The 27,106-nt window shown below is 38.2% G+C and overlaps 1 protein-coding gene across 2 annotated transcripts in view; it reads left to right on the forward strand.

Annotated features, from left to right (window-relative positions):
* The window catches only part of RADIL (Rap associating with DIL domain), a 119,710-nt gene that overhangs the window by 52,034 nt on the left and 40,570 nt on the right, over positions 1–27,106 (forward strand). For both annotated transcript variants that reach the window (XM_069084762.1, XM_069084763.1), the window contains exons 5-7: positions 2,249–2,286; positions 17,019–17,179; positions 21,973–22,085. In XM_069084762.1, coding sequence (XP_068940863.1) covers positions 2,249–2,286; positions 17,019–17,179; positions 21,973–22,085 — 312 coding nt within the window. The remainder of the gene's footprint in view (positions 1–2,248; positions 2,287–17,018; positions 17,180–21,972; positions 22,086–27,106) is intronic.

Below are 27,106 nucleotides of genomic sequence, written 5' to 3' on the forward strand. Positions count from 1 at the left end.
CCTCCTCCTCTACTCACAGATTGGCCTAGGAGAGCTAGAAGCTTTCTGCAGTATCTGTGGGACATGGAAAGTTACCAGGAGCGGAGCACTAGCCACAAGGTCTTTCTTGCTTATCTCCCCGTGTCTCCCAGGCCTGTGAGGCAGCGGGTAAAACTCGAGCACCAGGTAGATCTGGCTGCAGCTCCAGTGTGGGGGAGGCGGGGCCACAGTGACCAGGAGTCAGCGTTCTGTCTGCTCGGCGCGCTGAGGTTCTGGACGCCTTCTCCCCCAGCCTTTATACGGCCTTAAGGTGGTGTTGTCCAGTGGTGTCATGTACTAAGAATTTAGGTCTGAGAGCAAGGCTGATTATCTTCAAACAGTAGTCCTACAGATAGAGTCCCCTTGGAGCTATCGATGCGTGGTTCTTTGTTGGCACCTTCCCACTGGCACAGGCACTGCCCATAACTCCCCAGATGCCTGCCCATGAACACAGTTGGTAAAATCCGATGGGAGCAGGGCTGGATGGGCTTGCTATTCAGTTTCTTCTGTTCTGCTTAGAGAGCATGAGCATTAAAGGTTTTCAGTAATGGGGTGGCAGGGGCAGGAGACTAATACAGCACTAGTCACTTTTAAAATTAAAACAGCTTTACAGAAGGAGGTTTAACTGTTAACATCTGGGATAACCTCTTCTTGGCGTTTTGACAGCCACTTGCATAGTCTGAATTGTGTTTGTAATTGGCAGTTGGTTGACTGGGAGTTATCTGAGCTGTATCTACTAAATGAGAAAGGCCACAGTCTTAAACTCCTTATTATTGAGGGAAATAGAGTTCTTTTGTTTCTCACATTGGTCATTCCAGGTGATCCTTTCTCCAAACCTTAGACCAGTCCATGTCCTGGAGCAAAATTGTGAAAAAGCTTATCTTTGTAAGATTTCCTTTTCGTAGCCATGGCTTGTTTTTGTTGCTATTGACAGGTAATGTGATTGACTAAGGTTTGCAGCATACATCTGATAGGTAATGGTCAATGTGATCTGGGTACTGTGTCAAGTCTTCTCCTAGGATTCCCAGTATGAAATCCAGTATTATGACTTCTGTGGCAGTAGTCATTTATACTCATGGAGTGCTAATAATGTGCATGGTACCTGGTGAAATCAATTTAGTGGAAAACGAATACATGTATTTTATGGACAGTTTTAACATTTAAAATATTTTTATTTAGTCTCAAAAAAATAAAGAGAATATGGAGTTGAAGCCTAAATAATAGGAATAAATCTGAACTCTTTACATTTTGAAATAAATACAGATTCCAACAAAAGGCTCAATAACACTGATTGACACATACTAAACTGTAAAATAAGGGTCGAACTTGATAACCTGATAGCCTTTTTCAGCTCTAAATCCTGTGATTTCTCCACTAGATGTTTTTGACTGTTTAGGAGCTTTTGACCGCTTCCTTTCATATAGTGTCTACAAAATTCGTTGATATAGAATAGGATTTTGGAGTTGGATGGACCCTTAGAGATCATCTACTCCCACCTCATTTTACAAATGAGGAAACTGAGGGTCAGGGAGGTTAAGTGACTTGCCTAATCATTCGTTTTGTTAATTAAATGGCAGAGTTAGAACTTAACTCAGGTCTTCTGAATCCAAGTTCAGGTCTCTTTTTGTTATTCTCTGCTCTAATGACTAGATACCCAGCTATGGGCTAATGTGGATAACAAGAAGACTAACTATAAATAGGAATTATAGTACTGTTTACCTTAATAGATCAATAGTTAAAATTAGACTTATGCCTTCATTTTAAGTGTTAACACTGAAAATACTGGTTGAATCTGGGAGCCCGATGTTAACATTTAAATATTTCTAGAAATTCAAATGTATTTTCATTTACTCATAGTCACAGGGTTGGAACATTTTAAAATACATGATTAACAATGACAAAAGCATAAACAGAATCCTGATTTGTGAATGTGATAAGTATATAGTCTTTAGTATTTTTCAGTGTATAGTTGTTGTGTAAGGTGATTATATAGGTCATTTTGGGAAAGGGAAATAAAGAAAGAAAAAAATTGAATGATACGCAATGCTGGTTTTTTCCAACATAATTTAGAATAGTTAGCATAGTATAGACTGGATCTGACATGATAGTTTAGTGTTTCTGATGTTGATCAGGGTACCACAAGCATATTGGGGGGCAGGGGGCGGTTATTGGATATAACTGTGTATATTCCTCTATTTTCTAATATTTTCTTTTATTCTTTTGCTTTTAGGAAAAAACCAAAGAATTAGCCGAGAAACAGTCTCAGCAGTAAGTATAATAGTTATATGTGGTCTCTGATGAACTCATCAAACATGTAGTAAAAAAATCGACTTAGAGACCATCAGGGTGCATCCTGACTGCCACCTTTAGGTTTAGCATTGTGCTTTTTCTTTCTACATAATAACATAAAAACATGATACATAATGCATATATAATAATATACATAATAATACATATATAATAACATACATAATATATAATAATAAATTTTTTTTAAGTTTCAAATTCTCTCTCTCTTCTTTCTACCTTCTTAAGAAGGCAAGCAATTACATATAGGATATAGATGTACAGGCATGCAAAACATTTCCACATTAGCCATTTTGCATAAGAAAAAGAGACCAAAAACAAAGCCAAGAATAATAAAAGAAGGTAAAAAAGTATCATTCAATCCACATTTAGAGTCTGTCAGTTCTTCCTCTGGAGATGAATAAGCAGTTTTCATCATTAGTCCTTCAGAATTGTCTTGGATCTTTATATTGCCGAGAATAGGTAAGTCATTCAAAGTTGACCATCCTACAATATCACTATTGCTGTATATGTGTTTTCCTGGTCTGGTTCATTTCACTTTGCATCAGTTCATGTAAGTCTTCCAGGTTTTATGAAAGCATCTTACTTATCATTTCTTATAGCACAATAGTGTTCTATCACAGTCATATATGACAGCCTGATCAGTCGTTCCCCAATTGATGGGCATATCTCAGTTTCCAATTCTTTGCCACCACAAAGAGCTGCTATAAATATTTTTGTACATATACATATATTTTATACATGTGATTCTTGTCTTCTTTTCCTTTTCCTTTGATCTCTTTAGGATATAGATCAGTGGTATTGCTGAGTCAAAGGGCATGCATAGTTTTATAGCCCTGTGGACATAGTTCCAAATTGCTCTTCAGAATGATTGGATTAACTTCACAACTCCACCAGCAGTGTATTTTTTCCACATTCCCTCCAACATTAGTCCTTTTCTTTTTCTGTCATATTAACCAATCTGATAGGTGTGAAGTGGCAACTGAGAGTGATTTTAATTTTCTTTTTTTTTCAAGTGCTTTATTAATTTCTGGTTTACATCATTCATTTCCACCAGATTTTGAGTTACAGTTTTTCTCTCCATTTTTCCCTTACCTACCACCCCACAATGCAGTCCCACAGAATATCTCTTCCTCCAATCTGCTCTCTCCCATATCTTCTCCCATACACCCTTCGACTTTTCCAGTAGGACATGGTGGATCTCTATGCCCCAGTGCCTATATATCTTATTTCTCAATTACATGTAAAATGGTATTAATAATAGTGTGTGTATATGTATACACATATATATATTTAAACATTTTATTTTTAAACTTTGAATTACAGATTCATTCCCTTCCTCCCTTGTCACCCAAAGTAAGGTGATGTTTTAGAACGAGAGGGGTTCTTACTGGGAAGATAAGCAATTCAGTATAGGTTGTACATGTGTAGCTGTGCAAAACATTACCATAGTAGATATATTGTAAAAGACTGACTATATTTCCCTCCCTCCCATCCCACTTCCCACTTGTTCTATTTTCTACTTTGATACTGTCCCTTTTCAAAAGTGGGTGCTTTCAACTTCCTTCCCCTCTAGCCTGTCCCTTCCATCATCTGCCCTCTCATCTCCTTCCCCCCTATTCTCCTGTAGGGTTAGATACCCCATTTAGTGTGTATGTCATTCCCTTTCTGAGCCAAATTCAGTGAGAATAAGGTTGATCCATTCCCTTTTGCCTTCCTGTTTTTCCCCTCCATTGTAACCATTTTCCTTTGCCTCTTCTATATGAGATAGTTTACCCCATTGTGTCTCTCCCCATCTCCTCTCATTATATTCTTCTCTCACCTCTTAATTTCACCTTTTAAGCATCATCCCTTCCTACTAAATTGGTCCTGTGCCCTCTATCTGTTATACCTGTAAAAATATATACACACATTCACATATGTATTCATACGCCCATATACCCTCCTATATAGACACATAGACATATATATGTATGTATGTATTTCTGTTCCCTTCAACTATTTTCATACTGAGAAAAGTTTCATCAGTTACAATTATCATTTTTCCATGTAGGAATGTAAATAGTTCAACTTTGATAAGTTCCTTATGATTTCTTTTCCCTGTTTACTTTCTCATGCTTCTCTTGCTTCTTGTATCTGAATGTCAGATTTTCTATTCAACTCTGGTTTTTTCATCAAGAATACTTGAAAGTCCTCTATTCCACTGAATGACCATATTTTTCTCCAGAAACATGATACTCAGTTTTGCTGGGTAGGTGATTCTTGGTTTTAATCCCAGCTCCTCTGCCCTCCGGAATATCATATTCCAAGCCTTCAGTCCCTCAGTGTAGAAACTGCCAGATCCTGTGTTATTCTGATTGTGTTTCCACAATATTCAAATTGTTTCTTCCTGGCTGCTTGTAATATTCTCTCCTTGATCTGGGAATTTCGGAACCTGGCTATAATATTCCTAGAAGTTTTCTTTGGGGGATCTTTTTCAGGAGGTGATTGGTGGATTCTTTCAACCTCTATTTTGGCCTCTGGCTCTAAAACATCAGGGGGGTGGCTAGGTGGAGAAGTGAGTAAGAGCACCGGCCCTGGAGTCGGGAGACCCAGGATTGGTTCCTGCCTCAGATACTTAACACCCACACACTAAAACTGTCCATGTAACCTTGAGCAAGTTACTTAACCCCAATTGCTTAAAAAAAAAATCAGGGCAGTTTTCCTTGAGAATTCCTTGGAGGATGATTTCTAGGTTCTTTTTTTGATCATGGCTTTCAGGTAGTCCAATAATTTTTAAATTATCTCTCCTGCATCTATTTTCCAGGTCAGTGGTTTTTCTAATGAGATATTTCACATTGCCTTCTATTTTTTCATTTGTTTGGATCTGTTTGACAGCATCTTAATTTCTCATAAAGTCACTAGCTTCCATTTGCTCCAGTCTAATTCTGAAGGAATAATTCTCTTCAGTGAGCTTTTGAGATTCTTTTTCCATATGGCAAATTTGGCTTTTTAAGGCATTCTTCTCCTCATTGCCTTTTTGAGCCTCTTTTGCCATTTGAGTTGGTCTATTTTTTAAGCTATTATTTTCCTCAGTCAGGCTGTTGACTCTCATTTCGTAATTTTCTTGCATCATTTTCATTTCTCCCAATTTTTCCTCCACTTCTCTTATTTGCTTCTTAAGGTCCTCTGTGGCCTGTAACCAGCTCGTATTTTTCTTTGAAGCTTTTGGTGCAGGAGTTCTGACTTCACTGTCTTCCTCCTGTTCCATGCTTTGATCCTTTTTGTCGTCAAAATAGGAGTGTTAAGTTGGGGTGCTCTGTTTATTTTGCTTCCTTTGCCTGCTCATGTCGCCACTCAATCACTTGACCCCTGGGCTTTTTGCCACAGTAGGACTCTGCCACCAGACAGGGGATCTTTGTCCCAAACGCTGGGATTTTCTCAGCTGCCAGAGGTATTAGTTGGGTGCCCTCTCTGAAGTCTCCACATGCTCTGGCAAGCTGATTGCACACCCCAGGACCTCCACCCTAGACCACAATCCAGATCCAAGCAAGTTAAAGTAAGATTACCCCTCAGACTGGTGCTTGGTCTCCCTATACCCTGCAGGCCAGGAGCTGAAGCTGCCACATGGGGGCAACTGCATGGCCACAGGGCCTCAGCAGCTTCCCGTCCCGGGGGCAAAGGCCAACTGCACTCCCAACTATTGGATCCCAAAGTCCACACTGCACTGACCTGTCACTGTGTCCTTAGCATCTATGTGTTGATAATTCTGGAAATTGCCACAGCTGCTGGTGATCTGAATTCCCTCCAGCCAGTGGTTGGTCAGGCCTGCCCTGGGGCTAAAACCTCTGGCTGGCGTGGGGCTGAGGTCGGCTTCCAGAGCATTGCGCTGGCTGCTCCCTGCTAACCTGCCGGGCTGTTCTCAGTGGGAGTGTAGCTTCTCTGTGTCATTTTGTGGGTTCTGTAGCTTCAAAGTTTGTTCAGAGTCCCCTTTTACATGAATTGGGGGAGGTGGAAACTGGAGCCCGTTAGAGTCTGAAGTCTAAACAGTCTAAACTTAGTTTTAAAACTTAGTTTAAACAGTTTAAACTTAGTCTAAACAGAGTCCTGTTTCTACACCATCATCTTGACTCTGCCCCCCAAAGTCATCTTCATGATTTTAATTTTCATTTCTCTGATGAGTAATGGGTAGCTAGGTGGCATGGTGCACAGAGTCTGGAAGACTCATCTTCCTGAGTTTAAATCTGGCCTCAGACACTTGCTAGCCATGTGATCGGGGAAGTCACTTAACCCTGTTGGCCTCAGTTCCCTCATCTGTAAAATGAGCCAGAAAGTGAAATGGCAAACCACTCAAGTATCTCTGCCAAGAAAACTCCAAATAGGGTCACAGAGAGCTGGACATGACTAAAACGACTGAAAATCAGTAATGATTTAAAGTATTTTTTATATGACTACATATAGCTTTTATTTCTTCTGAAAACTGTCCTTTGTCTTGTATTCTTATCAATTTGCCTTAGTTATCTATATATTTGAGAAATGAGACCTTTTTCAGAGAAACTTAGTATAAGAAATTTTTTTTTCTCAGCTTCCTACTTTCTTTCTAATCTTGGCAGCATTGGTTTTGTTTGTACAAAACCTTTTAAATTTAATGTCACCAAAATTATCCATTCTGTATCCCTTAATGCTTTGTACCTCTTATTTGGTCGTAAAAGTAATAAATTCTTCCCTTATCCATAAATTTGACAGATAAATTGTTCTATGCTCCCCTAATTTGCTTATGATATCAAAGTCTAATTAACCCATTTTGACCTCATCTTGATATATTTTATTAGATCATGGTCTATACCTAGCGTCTGCCAAACCGCTGTCCAGTTTTCCCAGCAATTTTTGTGAAATAGTGATTTCTTGTCCTCAAATATTGGATCTTTGGGTTTGTAGAACACTAGATTACTCTGGTCCTTTACTACTGTGTATTGTGTACCTAATCACTTAGAATGATCTACCACTTTTTCTTAGCTAGTATCATATTGTTTTGATGATTACCACTTTGTAATACAGTTTGAGATCTGATTCTGCCTGGAGGGTAGACCTGGAGTCAAAAAGGCCTGAATTCAAATTTGCCTCACTAGCTGTGTGATCCAGGGCAAGTCATTTAACCTCTGTTTGCCTTAATCCATTGAAGAAGGAAATGATAAACCAGTCCAGTATCTTTGCCAAGAAAACCCCATGTGGGATCATGAAGAGTCAGAGACAATTAAACAACTGAACAGCTGCTAAGCCACCTACTTTCACATATTTCTTCATTGATTTCCTTGATGTTCTTGACCTTTTGTTCTTCCAGATGAATTTTGTTATTATTTTTCTAGCTCTATAAAATAGATTTTTTGGTGTGATTTGATTGGTATAACACCGAATAAATAAATTAGGTAAAATTGTCATTTTTATTTTTTTGGTTTAGCTTCCCCATGAGCAATGAATAGTTCTACAGTTGTTTAGATCTGACTTTATTTTGTGTGAAAAGTGTTTTGTAATTGTGTTTGTATAGTTCCTGGGTTTGTCTTGGCAGGTAGACTTCCAAGTATTTTATGTTGTCTGCAGTTATTTTAAATGGAATTTCTTTTTCTATTTCTTCCTGCTGGACTTTGTTGGTAATATATAGAGTTGGCTATCATTTTATGTGGGTTTATTTTATATCCTGCAACTTTGCTGAAGTTGTTCATTATTTCAACTAGCTTTTTACTTGACTCTCTAGGATGCCAAAAGTACACCATTACATCATCAGCAAAGACTTAAAGGATAACTTTGTTTCCTTGTCATATATTCTAATTCCTTCAATTTCTTTTATTTCTCTTATTGCTATACCTAGCATTTCTAGAATGATATTGAACAATAGTGGTGATAATGGACATTCTTGCTTTACCCCGATCTTATTGGAAAGGTTTCTTGCTTGTCCATATTACAGATAATACTTGCTGATGGTTTTAGATTTTAAAGGAAAAACTTCATTTTAAGGGAAATATTATTTATTCCTATGCTTTCTAGTGTTCTTAATAGGAATGAGTGTTGTATTTTGTCAGAAGTTTTTTTCTGCATCTATTGAGATAATCATATGATTTTCATTATTTTTGTTATTGATGTGATCAATTATGCTGATAGTTTTCCTAATATTGAATTGTGTAAATTCTACCTATTCATATTGTGTGATTTTTATATGTTGCTGTGATCTCCTTGCTAGTATTTTATTTAAAATTTTTGTATCAGTATCCCCTAGGGAAATTGATCTATAGTTTTCTTTCTCTGTTTTTGCTCTTCCTGGTTTTAGGTGTTAGCACAATATTTGTGTGATAAAGGAATTTGACAGGACTCTTTTGCTTATTTTTCCATATGATGTTGGAATTAATTGTTCTTTAAATTTTTGGTAGACTTCACTTGTGAATTCATCTCATCCTAGGGAGGAGCTCATTGATGACTGGTCCAACTTCTTTTTCTAAGATAAGGTTATTTAAGTATTCTTTTTACTTTTCTGTTAATCTGGGCAATTTGTATTTTTTAAAATATTCATCCATTTTACTTAAATTGTCAAATATTTTGGCATATCATTGGGTAAAATAGCTCCTAAAAATTGCTTAAATTTCATCTTTATTGGTGGTGAATTTACCCTTTTCATTTTTAACACTGGTAATTTGGTTTCCTCTTTTTTAAAAAAAAATCAAATTAACCACTTCATTTTATTTTTTTTTTATAAAATCTGCTTTTAATTTTATTTTAGTGATTTTCTTTCAACTCTATTAATCTTTCCTTTCATTCTTTTAATTTGTTCTTTTCCTAGTTTTTTTACTTGCATGCCCAATTCATTGATCTGCTCTTTTTCTATTTTCCCTAAGTATTGCATCCCATAAATTTTGGTATGTTGTCTCATTGTTATCATACTCTCTAATGAAACTATTTATTGTTTCTATGATTTGTTCTTTGACTCACTCATTCTTTAGATTATTTAATTTTCAGTTCATTTATAATCTGTTTCCATGGCCCTTTATTGAATATAATTTTTATTGTATTGTGGTTTGAAACAGATGCATTTAAAAATTTCTGCCTTTTTGCTTTTGGTTGTGAGGTTTTTGTGCCCTAATATGTGGTCAGTTTTTGTGAAGGTGCTAGGTACAGTTGAGCAAAAGGTATACTCCTTTCTATTCCCATTCAGTTTTCTCTAGAGTTCTATCATATCTAATTTTTCTAAAATTCTGTTCATTTCCTTAACTTTTTTCTTGTTTATTTTATGGTTAGATTTATCTAGTTCCTTGAGAGGGGAAGGTTAAGATCCTACACTTAGTGTAGTTTTATTACTTTTTTCTTCCTATAACTCATTTAACTTTTCCCTTTAGAATTTGGTTACTCTGCTATTTGGCGCATATATGTTTAGTATTGAGATCACTTAATTGTTTATGGTGCCATTTAGCGAAATGTAGTTTCTCTACTTATCTCTTTTAATTAGGTCTATTTTTGCTTTAGTTTTATCTGAGATCATGATTGCTATCCATTTTGCTCTAGTCCCTTATTTTTACTCTGTATGTGTCTGTCTTTTTAAAGGGTGTTTCTTGTAAACAATGTATCATTGGATTCTAGTTTTCAATCCATTCTGCTATTCATTTCTGTTTTGTGGGTGAGTTCATTCTATTTACATTCATAGTTACGATTGTTAACTCTGTATTTCTATTCTGTTTTTTCCCTGTTTATCCTCTCCCCTCCCCTGTTTCCCTCTCTCCTCCATCCCTCCCTAAAGTTTGTTTTCCTTCTCACAACTCCCTCCCTTATGAGTATATTCTTTCCATTTCATTTTTGCCTTCTGATTCTGAGGGATCTGGGTAGTTTTCTTTTGTGCTTACTTAAAATATAATGTATAGGCTTTTTTTTTTTTTTTGGATCAAGGCTTTCAGGTAGCTCAGTGACTCTAATTTTTTTTCCTTGATCTGTTTTCTAGAATACTTGGCTTTTTCTTCTAGGTTTTTTTTCCCCCAGTGTTTTGATTTGGTCTTAATATTTCTTATTACCTTATGAAGTCATTGCTTCCATTCTCCTTTTTAGAGAGTTTGTTGGTTGGTTGTGCCTAGCTGTTAATTCCCTCTCATTTCTTTTCCAATTTTTTTCTTTTAGTGCACTCATTTAATTTTTTAAACTCTTAAGTTTTGCTTCATCCTTTCCAAGAATTCTAGTTGAGTTAGTACCCAAGCTTGTGTTTTTCTCTGAGGCTTTGCTTATGGATGTTTTGAAGTCATTTTGTTCTTCTAGGTTTGTGATTTCAGCTTCCCTGCCACTGTAATAGTTTTATTTGATGGGGTTATTTTTTGTTTATTCATTTTTTCAACCTAATTCCTGACTTTGACTTGATGTTAGGGCTTTACTTTGCTGTACTTCTAGAGGTCTGGACTGATCCTTTACTGCTTTTTGGGGGTATTGGGTTGTTTTATATCAGGATCTTGGGGACAGGCTGGGGTCCTGCAAGCTTTTATTGTTCCCAGAGTGGTATGACCTAGGGCAAAGTGTGATTATTTTGTTTCAAGTATGCAACTTTCTGTCTTGGGTTTAGATCTGGGTCTGAGCAAGAATAGAGTGGAAACTTCTATGTGTTAAAAGTGATATCAGAGGGCGGCCAGGTGGCTCAGTGAGTATGAGCACTGGCTCCAGTGTCGGGATGACCTGGATCAAATCCGGGCTCAGATACTCAGCACCACACCCAGAAATAACTGGCCGTGTAACCTTGAGCAAGTTACTTAACCCCGATTGCTTTAAAAAAAAAAAAGTGATATCAAAAAAGTGATAGAATTGTAGATTTCCCTTTGGTATAGGATTCTTCCTTCCTTTATTCCTATACAAGCTGGGCTGGATGCTGCACTGAGACCCTGCTTTCTGCCTACGGGCTTAACTACACTCCTGCTGCTTACTTCTGAGCTTCCTCCTTTCTGCATTCACAGCGCACCCCTGCCAGGGAGCCTTGCCCTACCCCCCAGCAGAAGTTGTCTGCCTTGGAACTAAGTAGTGGGCACCAGAGCTGCCATTTTGCATCTATCCCTGTAACAGTGTCTTAGTTTACTTCTGGAATCTCCTTCTCACCCTGCTCCATAGCCTCTTCCTGGGTTCTGGAGTGTTCTAAGTGTGTGCCTGGCCAGGGCATCCCCAGTGTCCCCAGACCTCTCAAGTCTGTTTCCCTCTCCTGACATAGGCTGGAAAAAAATACTCACTGTGACTTTTTCTTGGATTTTTTTCTGGCTTCTGCTTACTTTCACTTTGCATTAGTTTATGTAAATAAGTCATCTCATTCTTACCTGTTTTAGTCATCATTATTTCTTACAATATTTCATTACTTTCATGTACCACAATTTGTTTAGTCTTTCCCCAGTTAATGAGCTTCTGTCTTATTTCTAGTTCTTTACTACTGTAGATATTTTTGAATATATGAGTCCTATTATTAAGTCCAATGGCCAGCAATCACGGTCCCCATCCTTCTTGACCACACTTCAGCATTCAACACTGTTGACCACCCTGCCTTTCTTGATACTGTGTCCTTCCAAGATTTTTGTGATAATTGGTTTCAGGTTCTCGTCCTACCTGTCTGATCACTCCTTCTCAGTCTCTTTAGATCATCGTTGATGTTCATTCTCCTTTGCATGAGTCCATAACAGTTCATCCTTTATTTTTCTCAATAAATCCTGTCTATTGATCACATTAGTACCCATGGATCCAATTATCTCTGCATAGATGCTTCCCAGAACTCTGTATCCAGACCTAAACAACACATTGCCTAGTAGACATCTCCAACTGGATGCCCAGTATCTCAGGCTCCATGTATAAAATAGAACTTACTATCTTCCTTCAAACCAACCTTTCCTCTAAACTCCTTTTTTTTTTTTCCCCCGAGGGTACTACTTTCCTTCTGTGCCTTCTACAACCACTCAGGTTCATAGCCTGTGTATCATCATCAGCTATTCCCTCTCCTTCACCGTTCATCCCTATCTCTAATCATTTGTTAAGTCTTACTGATCTCACCCCTACATTTCTTAGATCTGTCTCCTTCTTGTCACCCACGCAGTTACTACTCCAGTTCAGGCCCTCATCACTTTTTCCTGGATTATTGTTGACTTTTTATTTTGACTCCCTGCTTCCAGCCACACACTTTTCATTCATCTTCCACACAGCTGCTGAAATAATATTCCAAAAGCACAAATCTGACCATGTCACCCCAGAGCACAAACTGCTGAATTGGCTCCATATTGCCTCAGGGATAAAGCTGAGCTTTGAAAGCCCTGCACAGTTTAGTTTCACCCTGCCTTCACGGGCTTAGTTCACTTTGTTCCTCCTCATAGATTCTCCCTTTTAGTCAAACTGGCCTGCTGATTGTTCCTCAGACTCAGAACTCCAGCCTCACACCCTTTCCTGTACCTCAGCACAGGCTCTTCTCACCTCCGGGAGCACCCTGCCACCCCATGCCAGCAGTGTTCTCCCTTCTCACCTTTGGCTCCCAGAATTCTTAGTTTTTTTTAAGGTCCAAATTATGGACCTAAGGGAAGCTTTTCTTAATTCCCTTAATTGTTCATTTTTCTTCTCTTCTTAATTTACGACATAAGATTTTTCAGAACAGAGATGGCTTTGCTTTTGTCTTTTTACCCCTATGCCTAGGATGCAAGAGGTACTTCATGTCTTTGCTGAACTGGATGGTTAAATTCTGCTTTCTGTGCTTTTTATGCTTATGCATTTCTTCATATTTTTCATTCATAATTGAGTTAGAGTATTTACTCCATTACACTGCTCCACCATAGTTTGTTCATCATATCTATTCTGCACTAAAACATTTAGGTTGTTTACAGTTTTTGGAAATTCTTAATGATGTTACTATCATTATCTTTGAACATTATTAGTATATATTATTTTTAGTTTATTTTTACATTATTAGTATATATTCCTAACAATAGAGTTACTGAGTAAAGAGGTAAGATTATTTTAATAATTCTTACAGTGTATTGTCAAATTATTCTGTCTGAAAATGTCAAAATTTGCTGTTCCCCCAGAAATGTAATATGATTTTTTTATAAACTTGACTAGTGTTAAGTTTTGTCATTTTTCTTTATTTTGGGATTTTTGGGTCAGGGTCAGATGTTGCCTTGGAGTTATTTAAATTTATATTTCTTTGATAATTAAGGCCATCTTAAAAGTGATTATTTGTGATGTATATATCCTTTTAAAATGTGTCTACTTGTATCCTTTGACCATATGACATAGTATTTTAAAAATTCAACTTTTATTTTCAGTTCCAAATTCTCTCCTTCCCTCCTCCCTTCCCCTACCCATTGAGAAAGCAAGAAGAACAAAACCAAATATGTATAGTCTTACAAAACAAATTTCGACATTAGCCATATCCATATTAAAAAAAGGAACAAACAAAAATATGCTTTAATCTGCTCTCTGAATCCATTAGCTCTCTCTCTGGAGGTGGCTAGCATGTTTCATCATGAGTCCTTTGGAATTGTAGTTGATCATTTTATTGAACAGAGTTTGTAAATCTTTCAAAGTAGATTATCTTTACAGTATTGTTATTATATAAATTGTTCTCCTGCTTCTACTCACTGTACTTTACATCAGTTAATCCAAGTCTTCCCAGGTTTTTTGGAAACTATACCCTGTGTTGTTTCTGTGGATTAGCACAGTACTAATTCATCATACCATAACTTATTCAAGCATTCCCCAATTAATGACCATATCATTAGATTTCAGTTGTCACCACAAAAAAAGTTATTAATATTTTTGTACATATGGATCCTGTCTCTCTTTGGTCTCTTTCTTTGGTCATTGGGTCAAAAGGTATATACACTTTAATAGCTTTGGGGGACATATTTCCAAATTGCTCATTTTTGTTTTAAGTAGGTTTTGTTTGTGCAAAACCTTTTTAATTTTATGTATTTAAAATTGTCCGTTTTACCTCCAGTGAACCTCTCTTGTTTGGTCATGAAACCTGCTATATACATAGATCTGACTGGTAGTTCCATCCTGATCCTCTAATTTCCTTATATTGTCACCCTTTGTGTTTAAAAAAAGTACTTATTTGGAATTTATGTTTGTGTACAGAGTGAGAGGTTGGTCTATACCTGGTTTGGGCCATACTGTTTTCCAGTTTTTCCAATAGTTTTTGTCAAATAGTGAGTTCTGTCTGCCAAAGCTGGGATCTTTGGCTTTATCAGATAATAGGTTACTGTGCTCTTTTGCTTCTGTATATTGTATACCTAATTTGTTCCACTGATCAACCTATTTCTTACCCCTTACCAGATTGTTTTGATAATTAAGGATTTGTACTTTTTTGTAGTTTGAGATCAGGTATCACCAAGCTCCCTTCCTTTTCATTTTTTAAATTTTTACTGATTCTCCTGATACTCTTGTCCTTTTGTTCCGGCAGATGAATTTTGTTATTTTTCCTCTGGCTTTATAAAGTAGCCCTTTGGTAGTTCAATGGGCTTGGCACTGAATAAGTAAATGAACTTAGGTAGTATTGTCATTTTTCTTATATTGCCTTGGACTGCCCACAAAGAATATTTATCATCTTGACTGAATGGCCTCATAGGACAAGGAGGAGTTTGCTCAATGGACAAATTCTGAAGAAAGGGATTGCACTTAGTTTTGCTGAGTAGGTTATTCTTGGTTGTATACCTAGTTCCTTTGCCTTGCAGAATATCATCTTTCAAGGTCTTCATTAGTAGTGACAATTAAGTCTGGTGTGATCCTGACTTGTGGTTCCTTAGTACTGGAATTCTTTGTTTCTAGCTGTCTGAAGGATTTTTTCCTAAACCAGAAAGCTCTGAATTTTGACTGTAATATTCCTGGGAATTTTCGTTTGAGGATTTCTCTCATTAGGTGACTGACGTATTGTCTACTTTGCACTCTGGTTCTAAGATAACCTGTGCAGTTTGTTTTTATGATTTCTTGAAATATGACATCTAGGCTCTTTTTTTGTAGCTTTCAACTTTCTAAATGATTTTAAATTATATTGTGTCAATATGTTTTCTAATTCAGTTGTTTTTCCTGAGATATTTCACATTTTCTTATATTTTTTTCGGACTTTTTACTTTGTTTTATTATTTTTTGATGTCTCATGGAGTCATTAGCTTCCATTTGGCCAGTTCCGATTTTTAAGAAGTTATTTTTAAAATAAGGTTTTATATTATTTTTCCAAACTCTAGCCATTTTTTCCTCTACCACTGTCATTTGGTTTTAAAAATAATTTTGTAGTTCTCTTTAATCTCTTACTTCAGCTCTTCTAGGAATTCTTGTTGGACTTGTGTCCAGGTTGCATTTTTTTTTCTTTGAGGCATTGCTTGTAGATGTTTTAGTGCCATTCTCTTCTGTGTTTTTGTCTTTAGCTTCCCTGTCACCAAAATAACTCTGTATGGTGGGATTCTTTTTTTGTTTACTCATTCTTCCAGCCAACTTCTTATTTTGGACTTTGTTGGTATTGGGCTCTGCAGACTTTTATGGAGGATGTCTAGCCTTAATTTCTATCACTTTACATTCTTCTGCTTTCTCAGCTCAGGTTGAAGGCCAGCAAGCTTTTAGTGCTCCCAGAGTGGTATGATTTGGGGCAGGATCTATTCACTGCCCCCTGATCTTAGCTCTGCAAATTTCTAACTCAGGTTGAGGTTCTTAGCTTCTCCTTGCTTAAGAGTTTTAGTGGATTGCTGCTGGACTCGGTCACATTTAGACTGCTGGAAAATTCCGCTCACTCAGAGTAACTGACCGGCTACCCTTTGGTCTAGGATCCTTTTCTGGGTTATTCCATCACTTCAGGCTTACATCCAAGGCTAAGGTATGGAATTGAGTCTCTAACGCTACTCCTAGGGTCAAATCCACATAGCTGCATTTCTGGAAACTGGTCCTTGCTTTTACACAGTTAGGGCCTTTGCTTGTGACCCCTCTTCTCTGCCTGGATTTATGACCAGGAGCTGGATAATGAGTGACCCAGCTGCCAGGTGACACTCATTCTTGTGCCCAGCAGTAGTTCTGGGATCCCTTGGGATCTCTTTCTGCCCTAGTGCTTCTTGCCATGACGGCTTCTCTTGACCCTCTTTCATGTCCCTTGATGCTCTGCACTGCATAGTCCTGGCCAAACCCTGTCCCCAGTATCCATATACCACTCTGTTGTATGTACACCTCTCTCTCTGTCTCCCTGAGCCAACCTGGGCTGGGAAAATTATTCTCTGTGATTCTGTCTTGTCTTTCTAGTTCATAATTTGTTCTGGTTCTAGATTTGTGGTGTAAGAGTAACAGGAAGATAGGCTGTACTACTTCCTTTCATTGTGCCACTTTGACTCTAACTCCTGTGTCATATAAAGAGCCTTGGACTTGGACCATGTTCAAATTATATCTCAGGCGTTCTTATCTGCAAACCTGGAATAACAATGTCTGCACTTTACTTCGCAGAGCTGCACTTTGTAAACCTTACAGCACTCTATGATGCTGAGAAGTGAGAGTAGAAGGCTTTTCTGGGACTTTAGCTGTGAAAATGAGGGCAGATTTATATCGTCATTTTAATATTTGTCTTTTAGGGTGTGGATATTTCCTTTGAATCCTTATGTTATTAGTTCCTTTATAGTTTAAATGTTGTTTTATTTGTTATATTTATCATTTTATGGCTGAATTTTAACTAAGCATTCTTCTCCTTCTTTGTATTTCATTAGCCAGGATCCTGTCTCCCTTTCCCGTCTCACCATTGCTGACCTACTGCCAGACCTCCAGCACATTCTTTTCTGGATGTCTAACTCTATTGAGCTCCTTTACTTTGTCCAGCAGAAGTCTCCACTCTATATCCAGACCATGGAAGAGGAGCTGGATGTCAGAGGTATGGCTTTTCTGTACCAATGGCAGCCTTATTGATATCACCTTGATTGTGTGGCCTCATAGGACGAGGAGGAATTTGTTCAATGGACAAATTCTGAAGAAAGGGAGGAGTTACCTTTGTGTCCAGTGTATGCATGTTATAGGAGTCTTTTTATATGGAGCCAAAAGACTTACCTATCTACTCCACTCTAATAAAAATAATCATTTGGATTAACTATGCCACCTTTCTCTCATAGAATTACAAGCATGCTAAGCCTGTTATTTATTATCTTAACATATTCATTTTTCAGTTGTACAGTATAAGGCATAGAGAACTGAAGTGTGATATAGCTAAGGAAATTCTGAGCATCTAAACTGCCATTGACTTCAGTGTGCTCTCAGTCTGTGTATACAGCTGAGTATCCCTGAGAGAAGTCAACAGAGCCCATCTTAGAGAACCCAGTAAAAACAAACAGACCCTGAGTGCTCAGCATGCTGTACATAGACACTCAATAGGATCCTGGATTGCTAAGTACCTGATAAAGGAACAGCTGTTAAAAATAACCTCAATGGTTGCAACCTTACAGCTGAGAGTCTGGCTTTCTGTAGTGGGTACCAAATAGAAACATTTCATAACAGAGAAGATCAACCTGTTCATGGCAGAATCATCAGCTGGGCAGTTGAGGGCCTTCTGCCTGGAGCCCTTTGGAAGCCATGGTTTAAAGTAAAGACTGCATAGACAAGGGAAGGTGGCAGATAATCTGCTTGTGGAGAACTTGCTGATTTCTCTTGGTAGAGCCTATGTTTCAAGTGTACTCCCTTAGGCCAACACACCTAGCCAGTAAAATGGGTGGAAGAGGAGCCAAGTTCAAGGAGACCTAGGTCAGTCTGAATGCCAGCTGGAGAGTTGTTCCAGGCTTTTTGCCTCTTGAGCTATGCTAACCTTATTTTCTAACCTGTGGGAAAAGTCTGAGGAATGGCAAACTAGCTTATTTGGGGATAGGATGGATACTTTATTGCTCTTTGAAAGAGGCTTTCAGTAGGTGAAGAGGGTAAATGTGGAGGAAATAATCACTCTAATCAACTGGGAGGTGACAGATCCTATTTACTATGAGTGGCTAGGATTAACCAGGCTCCCCTCTCAGTATGTTATGGTTTCTTAGTAGTTTATTTTCTCATTTTATTTGTAGTCAAGGAAGAGAGACCTTATAGCATTCTGGAAGGCTTCCAGGACTTTGGTTATCTAGGTTTCCGATACTGATATGATATGTAGAGGAGGGGAGGGCATTCTTCCCTGATGAGAGTTTAAAAAAAGTTATTTTCCCACAGGCTGAAAATATGTAGGGGACAGCTAGGTAGTGTGGTAGATAGAGTGTTGGACTTGAAATTAGAAACTTACCTTCCTGTATTCAAATCTGGCCTCAGACTCTTAGTAGCTGTGTCACCCTGGATAAGTCACTTAAGCCTTTTTGCCTCAGCTCTTTGTAAAGTGAGCTGGAGAAGGAAATGGCAAACCACTCCAGTATCTTCACCAAGGAAACCCCAAATGGATTCACAGAGTGTCAAGACATAACTGAAATGACTGAACAACCAAAAATGCGTAGTGCCAATGTTTAGTTTGGCAAATGGGCAGTGAAATGGCAAAATGTTCCCTCATACTTAGTCACGGGTCCTTTAAGGTTTTTGAGACAATCTGTTAAAAGAACTTTAAGCTTGGGCTACCACTCAGATAATATCTTTGTTGTCCCATGAAGTAATTTCTGCCTTTTTGTCCCTTATGTTGGGGAAGTCCAACCTCTTGGAAATTCTATGTAGTGACCTGGCATCCTAAGAATGTCCCTGCCTGCTTTATGGAGATTATTCCACTTCAGCTTTCAACATCAACAGACATTTAATAGTCTTCATATCTTAAGGAGTTATTCTTATTTCGTCAAAGACCATCTGACCCCCTTGGGAGTAGGTTACTCTCAGAGTAATCTTCAGAGACTCCAGCTCCAAAGGAGATACCAACTGGGACTTGAGATGTAAGAGCATCTGGAGCAGTGTCTGACCCAAGAAAATCTATAAAACCCCAGATTGTTAAGGACGTGATGAAATATTTGTGGGAGTGTTATTTAGGTACTTTGGATCCAAATGAGATAGACAGTCTTACAACAGTAGGAAAGTGATAGCATTGCTTCATATCCTTGCTTTGGAAGCAAGATTCCTTTTCTCTTTTACACTTCAAATTCATAAACTTTTACACTAAATTTCTCTTTCACAGTCCTCTTTCTGTTGGTATTCTGCAAGATACCATAGGACAGAGCTCTTGAAATGATTTTTGGTTGGCCTGCCCCTGGGTTTTTGCCTTTTCTTACTCAAAGAGTTAAATGGTGGGTTTTTTGGATATATGATTTGCTATTTTTCATGGAAGAAGGATATCTTCATAAAACTGAGGTGTCAGTGGTTTAGGGCAGAGAAAAAGGTCAGTTTCTTTAGTCATTTTTTTGGTTAGAACCTCCACCAAGAGAAGAAAACTATAAATACTGTCGCAGAGATAATTCTTGGGTTTATGGCTTAAATAGGGTTTAGAACTTTATAGACTGAGAAGTAGCAACTTGCCTGTTTTATCATTTGACACTCAACTCTCATACTCAACAAGGGGAATTGTGGACTAAGGGAAGCTTTTGGACATGAAAATAGAGTGGTGGGAAGCAGAGGCAGGATTTTTAAAAGTTAGACAAATAAATGTTATGATCATAGCAGGCTCCAAAGAACTCAAAAGAAAAAATAATAACAACAAGAGGGCAAAGGAAAGGTTAAAATCAGCATTTTAGCCTCTTGACCCACAGGAAATATCTGTGGGAAGAATTTTAAAAACAAAGATGTCATGTCCTGAGAGAGTTTAAAGTACCATTTTTTACAGCCTAAAAAAGTTACCTAAAGTGTTAGTCTAAAACTTCTGTAAGAAAGAGCTCTTCTTTTACAGGTAAATAAAAGAGAGAGATTCATCACGTTGTTTATTTTGTGTTTCTGGCACGTTCACTTTACAGTTTTAGCTTCTCTGGATCCCTCTTCAACCCTTATTGCTGATTTATTTGGGCACGCAGAATTAGTCATTTCTCAAATGTAGCCCAAATAACTGGTCATAGCCCACGCACGAGATTTGTCCTAGTCAGTGTCTCTGGAAGCCAGTATAGATTGTAGATGCAAAGCAAGTGACAGGTTTGTCCTCTTAGAGTATGAGGGAGGTTATCAGATTGGTCTAGAAAGCATAGAATACAACGAAGATTCTTTGAAATCCCTGCCACACAGATAGATAAATATATTTCAATGAAATGATCTGTGTTCCTATGAAAATCCCCAAGATAAATATTTATAATTAAGCTATTATATTTGCTAGCTTCAGTTCTTTTAGCCTTCTTATCTACTTTGTTGACACCTCATAGTTTTTTGAATTGAGCTTCTCAGAAAGTCTTACAGGGCAGAAAAGCATGTATTAATGGAATAAAATAGGGTACAGTTTGTCTTATATTCAAAGAGTGTATCGGCCTCTCTATACTGTATTCTGTGCTGTATGAACTCTGTGTTTTAGGTTATTGGAATGCCGGATTCACACTTGCAAATAAATTATTTGCACTTATGCTAGCCAGCAAGAAACATTAATTTGTCATCATTCTGCAGGATTGGGTTATATGATCAGGTGAGGTGAAGACCAGAAGAAGAGTTATTGTAGATGGGATTTAACACTCAACCAGCAGGATGTTACAACCAAATAAGTGAGCAGCAGCAAAACTTCTGCAGAAATCTGACATGAGATGGCTGCTGGCTGTTCTGTTGTGGAAAAGCTCAGTTGGATAATGGAAAGGAATGTGCCATTTGGCTACATAGGGAAAAACCAAGGGTGGGGCTGGTTTGGCAAGCTTGACAGGACTTTTAGCTCCCTAGTGCCTTAATGTGTGCTGAGTGAATAAACAGTGCTCTGCAGAGCTGTTAGAATGAGCTTTGGGGATTAGGGATGAAGGGAGGTCACCAACATCTACTCTGGGGTGAAAGTACTGTGGGAAGGAAAACAGCAAGATCCGGATGCACATGGGATCTACTGAATGTCTATTAATACTGTAACAGTCCAGGGTTGCTGACCACTTTTATACGGTATTCTTTTTTATTATCCAATACCGAGTAAGGTAGAGTTTTGATTCTTCATTGGTGTACTGGTTTAAGTGATTAAAGAGTAAAATAGCTTCGGGGCCCTGTTGCATATTTGACATCCCAGTTTGACTTGAGACCTGCCAGGAAAGAGCAAGAAGGCTGGTTTTGCTTCTGATGCTACTGTTACCTCCTTTTGTTATGTTGGGAACATCCCATAATTTGGGGAGTTGCCATTTCCCTTCTGAAAAATAGAAATATCATCATCTGAAAGAATATAAATAAAAGAAGGTTTCCCCTACCACTTATTTATTTTTTTAATCTAATTTGAAGGTTTGATGATTTATTTTGAAACCTTTCATTGTATTTCTTTGTATCATATGTCTATAACTGGTTTGTTTTTTTAGCGGTATTTTCCTGATTTTGGGTTAAAATCTGTTATGTCCCCTACCCATTAGTAGTGATCTCATTATAAAAGATGCATGAGGGACAGGTGGTACCCTTTTTTGTTTATAATTTGCCTATTAGTATTTTCTAACACTTCCTGTGATGGTTGAGCTGACACAAATTGGGCTTGGTTTGATTGTGGCCAAAACCACCTTCAGCCTAGAATTCCTTTTAAGTCACCCTAGAGATGTTGACCCTTCCTTTCCTGTCCTCACACTATGTGTTGCTGTTTCCTTTTAGGTTCTAAGGAATCACTGTTTTCTTCAACCATCACAGCCAGTGAGGAAGCCATGACGGTTTTAGAAGAGGTCATCATGTATACATTCCAGCAGTGTGTGTATTACATCTCTAAGGTATTGTCAGCTCATTTCAACTTCACAAAGGTTGAGACTTTCCATTGGGATGCACAGGACATCTCCTTCATTTTTGTCCATTGTGTAGACAAAAATTTGAGACATAGTAGTAATTATGGAGAAAATAACCTAATAAAGTCCATACATTCTTGAAACTGAGAGATTTTTCTCTCCTTTCAGAAACCCTCTTTCTCTCATGACAAAATTGAGTCAGGAGAAATGTTCAGTTTTACTAATTCTACTGGGGCTCCTTTGGGCAGCAAAGAAATAGACACTGTTTCTCTTCCCAATTCTTTCTCTCTTGCTCCTTCCCCAATACCCTTACTCATTCGTGTTCTGTTGTTAGATCCTAACATGTGTTTCCTCTCCCCAAAGTTATAACATGCTCTTTAGATTCAGTGTATGAATTATTCTAAGAGGCATAAAGCATGAAAGAAGCAGATTGATTGGTTAATCTAGTGATGAATCCAGACCTGTAAACGAACTATATTCTTTCACTACTGTAGCAGTAGGACGAGCACATTCTTGGTATGTGTCCTCTACAGCACATATTTTTTGATGAAATTGAATTATTTGATCTGAAATTAGTCATGGTTTTCTTTGTAGTTCTATCAAAACAAAACTTCAGAGGGGAAAGGATTGATTATAGTCACCTGTCTTTTGGAGAGAAGCATTTATTCAGCCACACTCCTGCCACCCCCAACACCCTCTGCTGTTCACAAGAATTTTGTTTCCTTATGTTTCCACCTTATGTTCATGAAGAATCCTTTTTGATATCTGTAAAAACCTAATGTCCCTCCATTTATACCCATGAATTTACTCTCCCTTTGTGGCTCAGTTTCTTTAATTCCAGAAAATTTCCCGTGTTTTATGGGATGATAGATTTATAGAACTCTGGAGTTGGAAGGGTCTTCAAAGATCTAAGTCATGACCACTCCCTGCAGCAGTTGCAATGAGAGCCCTTGTGTGGTTTTTGAGTTTTAAAATGGGAAAAGAGACTTGTTCTGTTTCTCCTACCCATTTCAGTCCCTATATTTGACAGCAAATGCTTCTCCAGATGAGTGGTTATGTGGTAACCCAGGATCCACACTAGAGACAGGAAGAGGAGGAATCCAACAGACAGGACTCAAGTAGAGAAGAGATGCATTAAGAGGATGTTCTAAACAATTGGCTAGAGGACAGAGAAGGAAGCTGCCATGTTCCTAGTCTGTGTCGGGACTAGGGTGATGATAGGCCAGTTCCCTCAAAGATGGTTTCCTAACTTTTTCTTTTTGTATTGGGAGAATCCTGTTTCTTTGTTAGAGATGATTCTTCATTTTAGGCAGTATGAGAATGGTGGTTGGTGGAGAGCTAGATGTTTTCTGCCACCTCTACATCCACATTTATTCCTTGGGATCTTTGAGCTCTGTAATTGGTTAAAGATGAAAGTATGAGACTGCAATAATTCCCACTTCACTTAAGGTTGACTACAAAGGAGGATGTGTAAGATCTTTTGAGTTCTAATGAAGTGTGATAGATTTTGCTGTAGCCCTAAACTGTGTAAATCTTTGTTTAAAGTGTGTTTCTTGTAAACAACATGTTGGATTCTGCTTTGCTCTTCTCTTTTATAACTGAGTTCATCTCATTCATAGGAATGATCTTTAATTGTATATATTTTTTGTCCTGTTCTATTTCACAATGCTCTATGCGCAATCCAGTTTACCTCTGCCTCCCTTACTCTTTTCTCTTTTCCTTGCATAGATACCAGTCAAAGGATGTTACCTTTCTTTCTCTTCTTTGTCTCGCTTCTTTTTTTACTTTCTTTCTCTTTCTCCCTCTCTTCCCTTCTTCCCTCCTTTCCCATTCTCATTTCTTCCCTTTCTCCCTTCCTGTCTTTTTCACCCTATCCCCCTCCCTCTCTTCCTTCCTAGCTTTCTCTCTGTCCTTCCCTTCCATAGCAGGTGTCTCTCATTTCATTGAGACTGACACCTTCCAAAGTAACTCTCTGCAATTTGGCACTATGCCCAGAGGGCCATCAAACTGCATACCCTTTGATTTAGCAGCACCATTTCTAGGTCATTAAAAAAGGGAAAAGGCCCACAAAAAATATTTATAGTGGCTCTTTTTGTGGTGGCAAAGAATGAAATTGAGGGGATGTCCATCAGCTGGGTAATGGCTGAACAAGTTGTGGTATCTGAATGTAATGGAATGCTATTGTGCAATAAGAAATGAGGAGCAGGCGGACTTCAGAAAAACCTGCAAAGACTTACATGAACTGATGCTGAGTGAAGTGAGCAGAACCAGGAGAACGTTGTGCACAGCAATTGTTGTGGTTGTCGTTGTGTTCGTTCTTCGTTCTCAAGGAGGACTGTTACATGAGGGAGACGATGACAGGACTTGTAGTGGGCTTTGGTTTGAGTGAGGCAGGGCTGGGCAAGGTCACCAGCCTCACTCCTCCAGAGCCATCTGGGTCCAGTGGCCAGATATTCATCAGGACCACTGGAGATGGTCCAGCATGCAGTGGGAGACCCTGGCCCTTTTAAGCTAAGGTCTTTTTAGGTTCTCACTTTGAGTGAGGTAATGCCCATTCAATGAATAGGCCTCTTGTGCAATGACTAAGTTTGATAAGATTTAGCTCTTCTCAGGAGTGATCTAAGACAGTTCCAAGGGACTTGTGATGGAAAATGCTGTCAACATCTAGAGAAAGAACTATGGAATCTTAATGCAGATCAAAGCATACTATTTTCTCTCTCTTTTTTTTTTGTTTTTTGTTTTCTCTTTCTCATGGTTTTTCACTTTTTTCTGATTCTTCTTTCAGAACATGACTAATGTGGAAATATATTAATATGATTGTACCTGTATAGCTTATATCAGATTACATGCCTTCTTGGGGAGGGAAGGAGAAAAAAAATTTGGAACTCAAAGTCTTGTAAAAGTGAATATTGAAAATTTTCTTTGCATGTAACTGGAAAAAATAAAATACTATTAAGTGGGGGGAAAAAACAAAGTAATTCTCCTATAATCATTCATGTTCTCCACCTTTTATTATATTTTCTCTTTTCTTCATCACTTATCTTAGAAGATGAGCTACTTACTAAAGGCATCCCTATGACTGACTAAAGGCATCTTAACTTGTTTGTGGCCTTGAACACATTTCTTCTTGCCTCCTCCGAGATTTTTATTCCAGCAATTACTCTTTCACTCTCATACATCTTTAGTCTATAACTGTCTGTGTCTCCTCCCCCTCTCTCTCCTGTTTTCCCCTCCTCTTCTCTTTTTCTCTGTTTCCCTATTGAGTTAAATGCATTTCTGTACCAAACTCTACATATATGTGCACATACAAACTTTTTTGACCAGTTCAGATGGAAGTGAGATTTAAGGGTTTCCTGGTTCCTCTGCCTTCTTCTTTGTTTAATCATATACTTACCACCTCTGTTAGGTGAGTTCTATACCCTTCTTTTACAAAGGGAGCATACTTTTCTCCCTTTCTTTCTCTTAAATTAATCAAAACCCAACAAAGCCATTCCCAGGACCTCTATCTTATTTAACTGCCTTTGTGATTCCTGATGACATTAGGATTCTTGAGGGAGGGGACAGTTGCATTATTTCCCTCTGTTAAGAGTATAAACACTTAAGCCCTGTTTAGTTATTTCCCATTGCTCACTCATATATGCCATTTTGTGTTGCTTTTTGATTCCTGTGTTTATATTTCAGTGTTTCTACTCAGCTCTGGTCTTTTCATCAGGACTATTTAGGAATCCTTTATTTTATAAAAAAAAAAAGAATTATAAAATTTTATTGTCTTTACTAGGTAAGTTATTCTTAGTTATAAGCCTCTATCTTTTGCTTTCTGGAATGTTATTTTCCATAATCTATGTTCTTCTACATGCCATCTGCTACATCTTTGTGTTGCTGACTATGGCTACATGGTACTGAAACTTTCTTTCTGGCTGCTTGGAGTGCTTTTTCTTGGACTTGGAAGCTCTGGATTTTGGTTATGATGTTCTTGGGAGTTTTCATTTTGGGGCTTCTTTCAGGAAGTGAATGGTGGATTTCTTTGTGGTTTCACATTGCCCTCTGGTTCCAATAGACCTTGGCTAAGCTTTCAGAATTTCTTCAAATATAATTTAGGCTCTTTTTTTTTTTTTTTTTGGTCCTGGCTTTTCAGATAGTCCAGTTGTTGTTAAATTATTATTTTTCTTTTTTTTGTAGTTTATTTTTTTATTTTTTATTTTACATCATTCATTTCCACAAGATCTTGAGTTACAAATTTTCTCCCCATTTTTCCTCTACCCACCACCCCAAAACAGCAATCCCACTGAACATCCCCTCCCCCAACCCCCTCTCTCCTATATCTTCCCCCATTCCCCCTCCGACTCTCCAGCAGGGCATGGTGGATCTCCATGCTCCAGCGCCTGTACATCTCATTTCCCACTACATGTAAAATAATAATAATAATAATAATAAGGATATATATTTTTTTAAACATTTGATTTTAAACCTTTGAATTCCAGATTCTTTCCTTACCTCCCTCATCACCCACCTTCACTGGGAAGACAAGCAATTCAATATAGGTTGTACATGTGTAGCTATGCAAAACATTTCCACAGCGGATGTATTATGAAAGACCGACTACATCTCCCTCCATCCCACCCCCCATTTGCTCTACTCCCTGCTTTGATCCTGTCCCTTCTCAAAAAGTGGATGCCTCTAACTTCCCTCCCCCCAGCCTACCTTCCCCTCCATCATCCTCCTCCTCCCCCTCCCCTCTACTCTCCCACAAGGTGAGATACCGTTCAGTGTGCATATCATTCCCTCCCCAAGCCAGATTCATTGAGAATAAGGTTGACTCATTCTCGCCCACCCTCCCGTTCTTCTCCTCCACTGCAACAGTGTTCCTTTGCCTCTTCCACATGAGACAATCCACCCCATTCTATCTCTCCCCATCTCCCCCCACCATATTCCTCTCTCACCTCTTAACTTCACCTTTTAAGTATCATCCCTTCCCACTCAACTGGTCCTGTACCCTTTGTCCATGTACA

Source organism: Petaurus breviceps, unplaced genomic scaffold (genome assembly GCF_028583685.1).
Source record: "Petaurus breviceps papuanus isolate PSGF00001 unplaced genomic scaffold, PetGlider_PUasm1.0 175, whole genome shotgun sequence".
Taxonomy (NCBI): domain Eukaryota; kingdom Metazoa; phylum Chordata; class Mammalia; order Diprotodontia; family Petauridae; genus Petaurus; species Petaurus breviceps.